Source organism: Halichoerus grypus, chromosome 5 (genome assembly GCF_964656455.1).
Source record: "Halichoerus grypus chromosome 5, mHalGry1.hap1.1, whole genome shotgun sequence".
Classification (NCBI taxonomy): Eukaryota; Metazoa; Chordata; class Mammalia; order Carnivora; family Phocidae; genus Halichoerus; species Halichoerus grypus.
The window spans coordinates 147,215,737-147,231,339 of NC_135716.1; the positions used below are offsets into that span (position 1 = coordinate 147,215,737).

The 15,603-nt window shown below is 40.0% G+C and overlaps 1 protein-coding gene across 5 annotated transcripts in view; it reads right to left on the reverse strand.

Annotated features, from left to right (window-relative positions):
• OSBPL9 (oxysterol binding protein like 9) overlaps positions 1-15,603 on the reverse strand; it is a 179,338-nt gene that overhangs the window by 140,236 nt on the left and 23,499 nt on the right. For all 5 annotated transcript variants that reach the window (XM_036108397.2, XM_036108396.2, XM_078073161.1 and 2 more), the window contains exon 2: positions 9,668-9,718. In XM_036108397.2, coding sequence (XP_035964290.2) covers positions 9,668-9,718 — 51 coding nt within the window. The remainder of the gene's footprint in view (positions 1-9,667; positions 9,719-15,603) is intronic.

The following is a 15,603-nucleotide window of genomic DNA, read 5'->3' on the forward strand; positions in this document are numbered from 1 at the left end:
AACCTAAGTCCCGTGGCGGCTGGGTGGCTCAGTCGTTAAATGTCTGCCTTTGGCTCGGGTCGTGATCCCAGAGTCCTGGGATCGAGCTCTGCGTCAGGCTCCCTGCTTGGCGGAAGCCTGCTTCTCCCTCTCCCACTCCCCCTGCTTGTGTTCCCTCTCTCATTGTGTCTCTCTCTGTCAAATAAATAAAATCTTTAAAAAAAAAAAAAAAAAAAAAAAGAACCTAAGTCCCAAACACTGTGTTGGAATACTTTTTATTATATCAATTAATTTGATATTCATAATTCTATGAGTAAATAATATGATGCCCATTCCAGAAAATAGGACTCAGAGCTAAACAGATGAGTTGCCTGAAGACACAAAGCTAATAAGTGGCAGAATCTGGACTTGAATTCCATTTCATATATGGCTTGTTCTTTGTCTATATTACACATTGTTACTTCTCCCTCTTGCAGATTTTTCCTAGAAATGTCAATATTTTGCTTTTAGCTAGTATGGGGGGGGCAGAGGGGTGGACTCAGACCCAAGTCCCAACCATTTTACTTTTCCATCAAGGCGAGGGCACCACCTAGCGGCATACATTTTACCACCAATATAGTCAAAGACCATAAAAATATGGGAAGGAAATGGTTTTTCACTGTTCTGCTTTCCTCCACTGGTTTGACACTACCTTGTAACAAGGTGGAGTGTCTGCCATTAGCTCTTATAAATCAAAAATAATAGAGAAGTCTGGTAACACTAAAGATTGAAGAAGAGTTTTGGAATGAGACAGACACAAGTTCAATCCCAGATTCTATATTTACTTTGTGACCTTGGTAAATTACTAAAAGTAGCTCGAGTTTGTCTCCTCCTAACACCATTTACCTGACAGGATTATCGTGAAAATCATCCAGCACAGTGCTTGATCCAAAGAGCTTCCTCAATTACTACTGGTTCCTTTCCCTATTTTCCTTTTATGTAGCTTAAAACCACATATGTGTTCTGCTTTGTTTTTGTTTGTTTTGTTTTTTAAGATTTTATTTATTTATTTGACAGAGAGAGACACAGCAAGAGAGGGAACACAAGCAGGGGGAGGAAGAATGGGAGAAGCAGGCTTCCCGCTGAGTAGGGAGGCCGATGCGGGGCTCGATCCCAGGACCCTGGGATCATGACCTGAGCCTAAGGCAGATGCTTAACGACTGAGCCACCCAGGCACCCCTGTTTTTGTTTGTTTTTAATTTTAAGTAGGCTCCACACCCAGTGTGGGGCTTGAACTCACAACCCTGAGATCAAGAGTTGCGAGTTCTACCAACTGAGCCAGCCAGGTGCCCCTTGCTTTTTCTAGAAATCATACCACACCACTGGCTCATACTGTGTTTAAGATAACTTCCATATTCTTTTGTATGTAAACTATAATAAAGGCAAATTCCACAACATATATTTTTATAAATATACAAAATCAACAATAAGCATTTTTTTATACCTACTTAACTATGTACCAGGCACTGTGACAGTGGATGGGAACTCACTATTTGAGTGGGGGGGGGGGGGGAATAGAATATGTAATACCATGCAGTAAGTGCTTTCATGGACATAAGTGGCAAATGTTATGAAACGATAGAGGAGGACAAAGTCTGTTAGAAGGATGTGGATCAGGAATGCTACACAGAAGAAGGAACATTTGAAAAGTCTCTAGAAGATGAGTTCACCAGGTAAGGGCGCAGAATTTCTAAAAATATAAAATATATCAGGATATCAGAAGCAATGAGGAATGAAGAAACACAGTGAGGGAACACAAAGAAGTATAGTGTGGTTGGAATACAGTCTGGAATGGATGAAGAAGTGGGGAGAGATTTGTGGCACAAGTCAATGATAGCTCATTAAGCTCACCTGGAATCTAGATGATAAATGCATTATCTATCACCATCATCATCATCCACAGCAGTTATCATTTATTAGATATGTACTATGTGCCAAACCCTGTACATACATAATTGCTAAGCCTCACAACAACCCTGCAAGTTACAGGTTATCTTCACAGAGGTTAAGAAATTTGCCCAATGGCACAGAATCAGTAAGGGGTAGAGCTGAATGAGATTCAACCCCAGGTCTCTGATTCTTTTCTACTACACTGGTGGTTCCAAACTTGACTGCACAACAAAATCACAAAACAAAATGTTTTTTGTTTTTTTTTTTTTATTTATTTATTTGACAGAGAGAGAGAGAGAGAGAACACAAGCAGGGGGAGCAGCAGGCAAAGGGAGAGGGAAAAGCAGGCTCCCCGCTGAGCAGAGAGCCCGATGCGGGGCTCGATCCCAGGACCCCGGGATCATGACCTGAGCCGAAGGCAGATGCGCCCAACCGACTGAGCCACCCAGGCACCCCAAAACAAAATGTTTTAAAAATAGGTTCCAGACCCTAATCTAAAACAATGTATCTAGAGAGTAGGACCTTGGAACCTAATTACAAACAAACTCTCCAACTGATACATAAATAGGAAACCAAATGGCAGTCCAACTTTTTGAAAATACCACAAAGACTCTTAAAACAGACACACATAGACACACAATCCTCACAAAATTTTGCAAGGGTATTATAATCCCCACTTTAAAGAGAAAACTCAAACTCAGGAAGCTTACAGATAACTTCCCTCTTCCAGTCAACAAGGGCAAAAATAAGATTCAAACACAGGTATGTCTGGGTCTTCTCTGTCATGCTGTGTGGTAAACAGATTTCTAAAAAAAAAGACCCTAAACGACCCTTGCCCCTATATAATTTCTTCCCCTTTCAGTGTGGGTGGAAACCTATGAATATGATGAGATATCTCTGAAGTGATTATATTACAGAATGTGTTATCAGTGGAGTGATTATGGCAAAAGGGAGATTATCTGGTGGGTGTAACCTAATCCCAGGAGGCCTTTTAAAAGCAGTGTTTTCTGCAGCTGGTAGCAGAATGGGAAGTTAGAGAAATTCAAAGCACTGGAAGGATTCAATGCATCTGCCCTGCTGCCTTGAAGAGGAGAGGCGTTACATGACAAAGAATATGTGCAGCTTTTAGAAGCTGAGAGAAGAACCCAGCTGACAGCTAGCAAGAAAACAAAAACCTCAGTCCTACAGTCACAAGGAAATGAATTCTGCCAATAACTTAAATGACCTTGGAACAGATTCTCCCTTAGATTCTTCATCAGTCTCCAGATAAGAGCCCAGCCAAGTCAATACCTTGATTTCAGCCTTGTGAGACCTTAAGCAGAGAATGCTTTTGAAATACCTGGTCTAAAGAACTGTGAGATAATGAACAGGTAAAGGGTCCTGGGACTGAGCCCCCCATCAGGGTCCCTGCTCAGTAGGGAGCCTGCTTCTCCCTCTCCTCCCCACTCGGGCTCTCTCTATCTCTGTCACTATCTCTATCTCTCTCTCTGTCATATAAATAAATAAAATCTTAAAAAAAAAAGAAAGAAAGAAAAGAAAGGAAAAGATAGTGCTTTAAATGTAACAATGAAACAGTGGCCCAAACCTAGATTGAATTCAACTGAAGAGCTGTCTCAATACACTCTGCCAAAGTCTCACTACTTAGCTATCTCAAGCCAAGAAAGCAGTTAATACCAGACTGAGTGGTGACTAAGATCAGTAACAAATGCTTAGAAAAGCAATAAAACCAAGACGACAAAAGAGAAACCAATGGAAGGAAAAAAAAAAACAAAACAGTAAACAAAGTTGAATTTTTAAAAATCTATATGCTATCACATATACATCATCTGCTCAAAATAAGCCTGTCTCATTTCGATCCTTCAAATTCACCAGACTAAAAGTCAAGGAGGCTCACCTGCTTATATTAAAGCATCAGCCTTACAGGCAGACATCTAATTTAACACACACATCTAAGAGCCTCCTGGAACACTCGCCAAGGATAGAAACTGGTGGATGCCATTTTCACACTCTCCCTTTGCTATGCTCCAGAGCACTAATCTCTCTTGGAAGGAAGCTTTTACAAGTGTCTGCTGCCCCAATTTTGGGGGCTACTGCCTAGGAGATGCCTCTTGATCTGGAGGCCAGGGGAGCTTTCATTCCTGGTCCCATGGGACTGTAATGATCAGTGTCACCCAGAAAGATTATATTCGTCTGGTGCCCTGATTTTTGCAACTGCTACCAGGGACCCCTCTGTATCACCTGGCTTTGGTGACCAGTGGGGCTTACTTACACTTGTGGGTCCCACGGTCTGTAACCAACAGAGAAAAAAATTCTTCCTTTTTTAAATTAAAGATTTTATTTATTTATTTTAGAGAGTGAGCGGTTTTTACACTTAGAGCCCCAAATTTTCTGGCTACTGCCCAGAGGATGTCTTTACTCACCCGGCTCTCGTGGCCAGGGTGGGCTGCATTGCTGGGTTCCACAAGACTGTGGTAACAGAAGAGATGGTTCTTGGCAGGCTACAACTACACAAACAGCAGACTGATTCACATTCCCCAATCTTTCTGTGAAGAGGGCCCCTTAGCTTGTCTGGTTAGCTTTGGCTTGAGGGGCAGGCTTCACATTTGGCACATATTTAGTGACCTATGGAGTTGCTCTAAGGGAACACAGGCTGTGGACACCATCTTGGCCCTCTTCCTTGCTCCAGCTTCTGGTATCACCCAAAAAAGAGCTCTTACACACATCTGCAGCCCCAATTTCTGCGTGACTGTCATCCAGGGGACACTTCCAGATGGCCTGGCTCTGATGGCCAGTGGGGCTGACATTTGCAGTCCCACAAGACTGCATATAATTGCATACATTTAAAAGCTGATGCCCCAGGGTCTGGCTTCCAGTTAGTTTGAATCTAGGTGCTGAGATCCTCCCGTTTGGGACACTGACAGGTCTTGGCACATCCTCAACTACAGAAAAAAAAAAAAAACCCTGGATACAGAGACAAGTAATTTACCTGATTAAGAGTTCAAATCAATGGTCATAAAGATGCTCACCAAACTGGGAAGAAGGTTAGGTAAACATAGTGAGAACTTAAAGAAATAGAAAATATAAAAAAGTACCAAATAGAAGTCACAGAACTGAAGAATACAATAACTGAACTGAAAAATACACTAAAGGGGTTCAACAGCAGACTAGATGAAGCAGAAGAAAAGATTAGTCAACTCAAAGACAAGGCAGTGGAACTCACCCAAACAGAACAGCAAAAGAAAAAAAAGAATGAAGAAAGTGAAGACAGCTTAAGGGACTTATGAGATAACATCAAAAAACTAACATTCACATCATGGGGCTCCCAGAAGAAAAGAGAGAAAGGGGCAGTAATCTTATTTGAAGAAATAATGGGTGAAAATTTTCCTTACCCGGGGAAGGAAACACACATCCATGTCCAGAAAGTACAGAGAATCCTAAGTAAGAGGAACCCAAAGAGATCCACACCAAAACACATTATAATTAAAATGTCAGAAGTTAGGGGAACCCAGGTGGCTCAGCCGGTTAAGCATCTACCTTCAGCTCATGATCTCAGGGTCCTGGGATCAAGCCGCGCGTCCAGCTCCCTGGTCAGCAGAGAACCTGCTTCTCCCTTTCCCTCTGCCCCTCCCCCCTGCTCGTGCATGCTCTCTCTCTCTCTCTCTCTAATAAATAAAATATTTTTAAAAGGGGGGGGGATAGGGGCTGTTTGCCAGGAGGAGAGACCACGTGATTAGAGAGTTGGAACTTTTAGTCCTCCCCACCTCCAACCACAGGTGAGGAAAGAGAGGTTGGAGGCTGAATCAGCTAATGGCCAAAGACTTAGTCAATCTTGACTATGCACTGAAGCTTCCATATAAAACCCAAAAGGACTGGGTTCAGAGAGGTTCCAGGTTAGTGAATACATGGAGATGGTGGGGGAAGGGGAGAGTGGCATGCATAGAGAGGGCATGGAAGTTCCATACCCTTTCCCCCAATCTTGGTTTATAGCTCTTCATCTGGCTGTTGATTCACATCCTTTATCATATCCTTTAGTAAACTGGTAAACATGCTTCCCTGAGTTCTGTGAGTTGCTCTAGCAAATTAACCAAACTTAAAGAGGAGGCTGTTAGAACCTCCAATTTGTAGCTGGTCAGTCAGAACACAGGTAATAGCCTGGGGCTTACAACTGGTGTCTGAAGTAAAGGGTGGAGAGCAGGCTTGTAGAACTGAACCCTTAACCTGTGGTGATTTTTCAAACACATCAATCAATTAAATGGAATAGAGAGCCCAGAAATAAACCCACACATATATGGTCAGTTAATTTACGACAAAGGAGCCAAGAACATACAATGAGAAAAGAACAATCTCTTCAACAAATGGTGCTGGGAAAACTGGACAACCAAATGCAAAAGAATGAAAGTAGACCATTATCTTACACCATACCCAAAAATTAACTCAAAATGGATTAAAGACGGGGCTCCTGGGTGGCTCAGTTGTTAAGCGTCTGCCTTTGGCTGAGGTCTTGGTCCCAGGGTCCTGGGATCGAGGCCTGCATCAGGCTCCCTGCTCCGCGAGAAGGCTGCTTCTCCCTCTCCCACTCCCTCTGCTTGTGTTCCCGCTCTGGCTGTGTCTCTCTCTGTCAAATAAATAAATAAAATCTTAAAAAAAAAAAAATGGATTAAAGACTTGAACACAAGACCTGAAACCATAAAACTCAGAGAAAACATAAGCGGTAAGTTCCTTTACCTTATTCTGACTCCAAAAGCAAAGGCAACAAAAGCAAAAATAAACAAGTGGGATAACATCAAACTAAAATCTTCTGCATAGCAAAGGAAATCATCAACAAAATGAGAAGGCAACTTATTGAACAGAGGAAAGTATCTACAAATCACATATCCAATAAGGTTAATATCCAAAATATATAAAGAACCCACACACTCAATAGCAAAAAACCCAAATAACCCAATTTAAAAATGGGCAGAGGATCAGATAGACATTTTTCAAACGGAGCCATACAGATAGATGGCCAATAGGCACAGGAGAAGATGTTCAACATCACTAATTATCAGGGAAATGCAAATCAAAACCATGAGATAGCACCTCACACCTTAAAAAGACAAGAAATAAGTGTTGGAGACAATGTGGAGAAAAGGAAATCTTGTACACTGTTGGTGAGAATAAATGTAAACTGGTGCAGCCACTATGGAAAACAGTATGGAGGTTCCTCAAAAAATTAAATAGAACTACCATATATATGATCCAGCTATTCCACTTCTGGGTATTTATTCAAAGAAAAACAAATGAACAAACAAAACTCATGGATACAGAGAACAGACTGGTCATCAAAGTGGAAGGGGGATGGAAGGTACAAAATGGGTGAAGGAAGTCAACTGTATGGTGATGAACGGTAACTAGAATTACTGTGGTCACTTTGTAGTGTTCACAAATACCAAATTATGGGCTCCTGGGTGGCTCAGTCGTTAAGCGTCTGCCTTTGGCTCGGGTCATGGTCCCAGGGTCCTGGGATCGAGTCCCGCATCAGGCTCCCTGCTCCGCGGGAAGCCTGCTTCTCCCTCTCCCACTCCCCCTGCTTGTGTTCCTGCTCTCGCTGTCTCTCTCTCTGTCAAATAAATAAATAAAATCTTTAAAAAACAAACAAAAAAATTATATCATACACCTGAAACTAATATAATGATATATACCAATTTTACCTTAATAAAAAAAAAAGAAAGAAAATTAAGGTAAGCTTCATAATCGTTTTTATGAATCAACTAAAAAAAAAAAAGCCCAAGAAATAACAAGTGTTAGTGAGGATGTGGAAAAAAGGCAACTCTCATGCAGTGTTGGTAGAAATGTGAATTGGTGTGGCTGCTACAGAAACACAATGTGGAGGTCCCTCCAAAATAAAAGAAAATACCATACGACCCAGCAATTATACTTGTACGTAGTTATCTGAAGACAATGAAAACACTAATTCAAGAAGATACATGCACCCCCATGTTCACTGCAGCATTTTTTACAATAGCAAAGATATGGAAACTACTTAAGTGTCCAGTGATGGATGAATGGATAAAGAAATTGTATTATATATACTTCTTTATATATCTGTCTGTGTATACACACACACACCAAATTATTATTCAGCCATAAAAATAAATGAAATTGGGTCATTTGTGACAACATGAATAGACCGTGAGGCCATTGCGCTAAGTGAAATAAGTCAGAGAAAGACAAATACTGTCTAATCTCTAAAACAACAACAACAACAGAAAAAAACCCACTCTGTATCAGAGAACAGATTGGTAGTTGCCAGAAGCTGGGGATAGGGTAGGAGAAATGTTCACTGTTTCGGGTTTTTTTTTAGTTTCAATAAATTGGAAAAAAAAAAAAGAATTTGGTTTCTTTCTCAGTTATTTCCCATTTCTGCCAATTAGTTACTGTTAATAAAGGCAATAATATGTTTACCAAATATATTCACATCTTCAAAAGTAAACACGCAGAAAAAAGATGGCGGAAAGAAAATAACAGGAGCCAGAAGAAGACAAGACTACTAGAAGCTGATCTACCTAATTATGATAAAGGTAGACTCATCTTTAGATATAATGGAGTACTAGAAATTGTACCCCGAACCATGTACTTTTTCTTGCCTTTAGCAATTTGGTCAATGATGGAAACTGAACGAGCAATTAAAAGCAGTGTGAAGCTATAAGCCTACACTGTCCAGTGAGCCACTATTAGCCTTACGTGGTTACTGGGCACCTGATGTACAGCCAGTCTGAACTGAGATATGCCATAAGTATAAAAGACACAATGGATTTTGAAGACTTAATATAAAAAAAATAACGTAGGGCGCCTGGGTGGCTCAGTCGGTGTAGCGTCTGCCTTCAGCTGAGGTCATGATCCCAGCGTCCTAGGATCGAGTCCCACACTGGCTCCCTGCTCAGCAAGGAGCCTGCTTCTCCCTCTCCCACTCCCCCTGCTTGTGCTCTCTCTCTCAAATAAATAAATAAATAAATAAAGTAAAATATCTCATTAATAATTGTTTACTGATTACATGTTGAAATAATAATATTCTGGATATACTGGCCTAAACAAAATATATTAAAATTAACTTAACCTGTTTCTTTTTCCTTTTTATTTATTTTTAAATATTTTATTTATTTATTTGAGAGAGCACGAGACAGAGCATGAGAGCGGAAAGGGTCAGAGGGAGAAGCAGACTCCCCGCTGAGCAGGGAGCCCGATGCGGAACTCGATCCTGGGACGCTGGGATCCTGACCTGAGCCGAAGGCAGTTGCTTAACCACTTGAGCCACCCAGACACCCCTCTTTTTTTCCTTTTTAAATGTGGCTACAACAAAATTTTAAATTACATATGTGGCTCACGTTATATTTCTATTGGACATCACTGCTACATAGACCCTTATTAAATAGTGTTGAATAGGAAAAACAAAGCAACTATAAAGTAGGGATTTTTCAGAGTTATTTCTACTGTTTGCTCTATTACCAACACTGTAACTCATTTAATTGCTAGCCCTGGTCCCTGACTGTAAAATAGAGGTTAAAGGAAAAAATCAGTAGCTGCATTAAGTCATGGATACATTAAAACATTGACTAAAAGAACAGAGTTCTAGTCCTGGTTCCGGCACCGGCTAGCAGTTACGATGGAAAAATCGTTTTTTTCTGAGCCTTGGTTGCCTGTCCCAACAATTAATTGAGAAAACTAAATTTAGATCTCCATGATTCCATCAAAATTGGTTTTCATAAAAATGAATACTCACCCTGAGTCTAACACATCCTCTGCGAGAGCCTCTCATCATTTTGTCCTTGGACTAAAAGAAAACAAAAACATTCAATGAATAAAAAATTAACAGACTATTTTTAGAATCATCTGGGGGTAAAGAGAGAAAAATTATAGTAATATTCCCCATTCTTCATCCATATCCCCAATCCCTCTCCAACCCCCCAAAATCACTTAAAGCTAGGAATTAGCAGTTTCAAATGAGTATGTTTTAAACTGGTGGTGTGGATGTTGGTGCATTGTTGGTGGAAATGTAAATTAGTGCAGCCACTATGGAAAACAGGAGGTTCCTCAAAAAATTAAAAATATAAATACCATACAATCCAGTAATTCCACTTCTAGATATTTTCCCAAAGAAAATGAAAACACTAATTAGAAAAGATACATGCATCCCTATGTTTATTGCATTATGTACAATAGCCAAGAAATGGAACCAGGCTAAGTGTACACCAATAGATGAATGGGTAAAGAAGATACAGTGTGTGTGTATACACACACATATACACAATGGAATACTACCATAACAAAGAATGACATCTTGCCATTTGTGACAACATGGATGGACCTCGGGGGTATTATGCTAAGTGAAATAAGTCAGACAGAGAAAGACAAAATACCCTATGATTTCATTTATATGTGGAATCTAAAAAATAAAACAAACAGAAACAGACTCATAAATACAGAGAACTAGTAGTTGCCAGAGGGGAGGAGGTTGGGGGGATGGAAAAAATAGGTGAAGGGGATTAAAAGGTATAAACTTCCAGTTATAAAATAAATAAGTCATGGCGATGAAAAGTACAGCATAGAGAACATAGTGAATAATACTGTAATAACTTTGTATGGTAACAGATGGTAACTATACTTATTGTGATGAGCACTGAGGTGTGTATATAAATGTTGAATCACTATGTTGTACACCTGAAACTAATATAATATTGAATATCAACTATAAAAAAATAAAATAAAATGAAAACCTTTTATAGTCTATACAAATAAACCTAATCACAGAATTTTGTGTGCCTTTAATATAGTATATATTACACTAATTTTAATTCCTTCTCATGCCCCTTAACTCTAGCTCAGTGTTTTTCTTTTTTTTAAAGATTTATTTATTTCAGAGAGAGCAAGAGCAAAAGTGGGGGGGGGGGCCAGAGGGAGAGGGAGAAGCAGACCCCCCGCTGAGCAGGGAGCCCCACACAGAACTCGATCCCAGGACCCTGGGATCATGACCCAGGCCAAAGGCAGATGCTTAATGACTGAGCCACCTAGGCGCCCAAGTTCAGTGTTTCTCCTATTTTAGAGAGTTTGAGAATTACCTAGAGGGCTAAGAATCACCCAGAAGTTAAAGATTCACTCCCAGATGATTATGACTCAGGCAGATGGGAGGACCACATTTTGAGAAACACTGCTTTATCTCTTTTCAATTCCCCAAATGCATCACATTTTTTTGCCTCTGAGATTTCTCATCCAATGTTCCTCAGCTTGGAATGCCCTTGACCCTGATTTTCTGCCGTGCTATCACTCATCAACACCTTATCTTACCTGTGAGTTGGATTCCCATTCTTCTCCCAGATCTCCTGTATGTTCCTGTCATGGCATGTACCATCTTGTGCTATAATGACCAGTTTACTTGTCTAACTCACCCACAACACTGCACATTCCCTAGGGAGTAGGAATTCTATCTGACTTATGCTTCAGAACAGTGTCTGGCATACATTAGATGCTCAAAAAATATTTACTAATAAAATGTTGCTTACCCTGTAAATCTCCCTTACTGGACGGGGCTGAGCAAAGGCTATGTTCTGCATAATAAGCCTTATGTTGATATTCAGTAAATAGTCCTAAAATTAAATTTAGTCTTCTGTAATAAAGTGAATCCTCAAATATAATCAAAGTTTTAAAAATATTTAATGCCTCAACAACTGATATTTTTCTGTACTCCCCTATGCAAGAAAGAAGTAAAATAAGCCAACATCATGAAATTATGTTTTAAAGAAAATTGTCCCACTTTAAGCCACGAATGCCCTCCATCCACTGTACTAAGCCACAGGCAAACTTCCAATTATGACTATACAGGATTTAATGCACAGCATTTTTTATAATTAACAATACTATATTGTATACTTGAAAGTTACTAACAGAGATCTTAAAAGTCCTCACCGTAAAAGAAAAAAAAAGGTTAACGATGGGAGGTAATGGATTATGTTAACTAACCTTACTGTGGTTATCATTTTGCAATATATATGTATATCGAATCATCACACTGTATACCTTAAACTTATACAATGATATAATCAATTATATCTCAATAAAACTGGAAAAAAATAAATATTTCTTAGGGATATCTGTATGTCTGTATATAAAGATCTGCCTTATCCCTTTCATTGCCTGCAGTACTTTCTATGAACACAGCTTATGCCATTTTTTCATTGATTCTAAACTTATAAATGTAACAATATTACAATGATAAATCAAAGTTGATTCTTAAAGTACCAAGCCATACGAATTCATGTTCAAAAATGATTATTTAAAAAAAATTATTATTAAGGGACAGAAGACAGTCATCTTTATTCCACTTAACATACAAGGATTCATACATTTTGTTAAAAAATTCTCACTACCAAGCACAGTCATAAGAGTTCTTTACTAACAATACAGTTAGCAAAAACACAGTTAACAAAAACATTCTCTAAGCATTTAATAGCCCTTTACCATACTCTAGACTTATCTTCAAAAGTGTCAAGGCATACATAAAAATACTAATTAGGTTTGAAAATACCCAATGAGAGAATACAAATCAAGGTAAGAACCAACATATTCATCCTTAATTCCTCTTCCACTTTTAAAAATATGGTTATAGTGAACAGGAAAAGAGTAAGAGAGGCCCCAGTGATGGTACCTAGGGTTATGAATTAGAAAACACTGCAAGAAATAAGTGAAAATAATTAAAACAAATATAACTAGAAAACAATCAGACAAGTCCAAAATGTGGAATACCCTACAAAATAATTGGCCTAGATTCTTTAAAAAGGTCCAGAAAAAAAAAGACTAGCATGTAAACAACTGTAATACAATGAAAAATTACATGAATATAGGCACAAAGCACCCTGAGCTACAGAAGACCCCCTGCTGTGGAAAAAGATCAGGGAATACAATACTGAAGTGACCAGGTTTCAAGTTTCAATCTGGGACTTAAAAAAAAAAAGGTTCTGGGCGCCTGGGTGGCTCAGATGGTTAAGCGTCTGCCTTCGGCTCAGGTCATGATCCCAGGGTCCTGGGATCGAGTCCCGCATCGGGATCCTTGCTCAGCAGGGAGCCTGCTTCTCCCTCTCCCTCTGCTTGTTCTCTCTCCGTCTCTCTCGCAAATGAATAAATAAAAATCTTTAAAAAAAAAAAAAAAAAAAAAAGGTTCTAATAAGAAAAGAGGGAAGGTAGGAAGAAGAGGGCATTCCAATCCAAAGGACCACCACCAGCCAAGGCACAGATACAGAAAACTCTACACACAAACTATTCATAGAAGGAGAGTAGATTTATAGACCCAAGCACAGAGTGCAAAGAGGAACATGGAGAGAGATGAGGCTGAAAAGGAGATATGGGATCCAGATCCTGAAGAGTCTGAAAAAAATACCGAGTAGTTAAGGAAATCAAACTTTATTCAATAGTTAATAAAGAGCTACTGAGGATTTTTTTAGGAGGGTAATAACATTCTCAAAGGTGTGTTTTAGAAAAAGTAACACTGTTAAGTATGAGGACTTGGGCAAAAGAACAATGGTGACATTAATAGCAATAGCAGCAGCCAACAGTAGATTCTTATTGATGCCCTCTGTATGACAAGCACTTTAGATACAGTAAACCTCGCAAGACTTGACATGGTAAGAATTATTTACATATTATAAATGAAACTGACACCAGGGAGATCAAGTATTCAACATTACACATGTAAAATGTAGCAGAGTTTGACACAGCAGGCACAATTTGGAATGGCCGCCCTGCAAATCATTCCTCCAGACCACAATCTGCTCTGTTAGCCTGGAATCCTCTTCCACAATGGCACAGGGTCCTCTCATTCTCGCTCCACTCAGCTCTACTATGCAGCTTAAGGGAAGCTGGTGTGATTAAGTCCCTCAAGCACAGTGAGTGCTGAAGGGGTGGTGTCCACTACCCCACAAGGCAGAATAGAGTCCTTTCCCAGGAAGTTTTTCTACTGGAGCTGAAAGAAGAGCTCTTCCCATTTGTTCTTGAAGCTATGAGGTGTAGTTGCCATGAGACATGTGCCTTCTACATGAAGAAAGCAATACATAAAGCCTACACAGTGAGATTAGAGATGAGAGGTGGAAAGTCCTAGCTGCCAGTGTCCAGCTACACCCTGGAGAGCAATCAATCAGCAGGGTGTTGACTGCCTAAGCAAATGCCGCTCACTGAATATCAGGGTTATTTTTTTAATGAATATAAGTAGCTTCTGCTAATGAGAAAAAGGCAGGGCCAGCAAACCACTCCAGTAATCTTCCTTCCGGGTGTTATTTTACCAATGTTCCGAGACCTTAAAACAAATTTTTAGCAGGTTGAAGAGTCAACGCAACCTGTAACTTAGATGAGGGGCACCTGAGTGGCTCAGTCGTTAAGCGTCTACCTTTGGCTTAGGTCATGATCTCAGGGTCCTGGGATTGATCCCCCCATCAGGCTCCCTGCTCAGTGGGGAGTCTGCTTCTTCCTCTCCCTCTCCCCCTCCTCCCCAATCATGCACACGCACACTCTCAAATAAACAAAATCTTAAAAAATAAAAAAACAACAATAACCTATAACTTAGATGAGATCCCTCTTTCTGCCTCCAGGTACAAGGTCAAGCACCTCAAGAAAGGATCATTCTGAAATGGATGCTAAAGTCTTTTAGGCTGGATGAGGATCCCCCATGAAGTGGGGAGATACACAGCTGATATGTTCTACTCCCTAAGGGATTCCAGGACTAACAAAGATTTTTGGGTTTTGTGGTTGCATTTGCTGATTTCTCATATTTATTAACACAAGGGCCATGCAATCAAAAATTATTTTTAAGGGGCACCTGAGTGGCACAGTCAATTAAGTGTCCAACTCTTGATTTTGGCTCAGGTCATCTCAGGGTGGGGAGATAGAAGCCCGCGTCCAGCTCCTTGCTCAGCATCGAGTCTGCTTGAGATTCTCTCTCCTTCTCCCTCTGCCCCTCCCATCCCTCCCACTTGTGCATGCTCTCTCAAAATAAATTTAAAAATCTTTAAAAAATTATTTTTAATAATCCTAGGCTAATCAGCTAACCCCAAGGTATTGATTCAGATTACAATTCATATTAAAGTTTCAAAGTAAATTACCACAAATACAATATAATGCTGCCTGTAATAGATTACATGTCCCCCAATATCCATTCTCCTCTCTCCTTCCTTAAGTAATAAAATCATCCACCCCAAGTTTTAACTGAACACATGGCTCTCCTGCTGTATATTACATTCCCAGCCTCCCTTTCAGCTAGGTATAGGCTATTTATCTATATAATGGCCAGTGGGCTACGAATGGAAACAATGTATGCAACATATTGTGCCTTTAAAAGGAAACTACTGGGGTGCCTCGGTGGCTCAATCGTTAGGCATCTGCCTTCGGCTCAGGTCATGATCCCAGGGTGCTGGGATCGAGCCCCGCATCGGGCTCCCTGCTCGGCAGGAAGCCTACTTCTCCCTCTCCCCCTGCTTGTGTTCCCTCTCTTGCTGTGTCTCTCTCTGTCAAATAAATAAAATCTTTTAAAAAATAAAATAGAATAAAATAAAATAAAATAAACTACCTGCAGGGCGCCTGGCTGGCTCAGCCAAAAGAGCATGTGACTCTTGATCTTGGGGTTATGATTTCAAGCCCCATGTTGGGTATAGAGAGTACTAAAAATAAATAAATAAA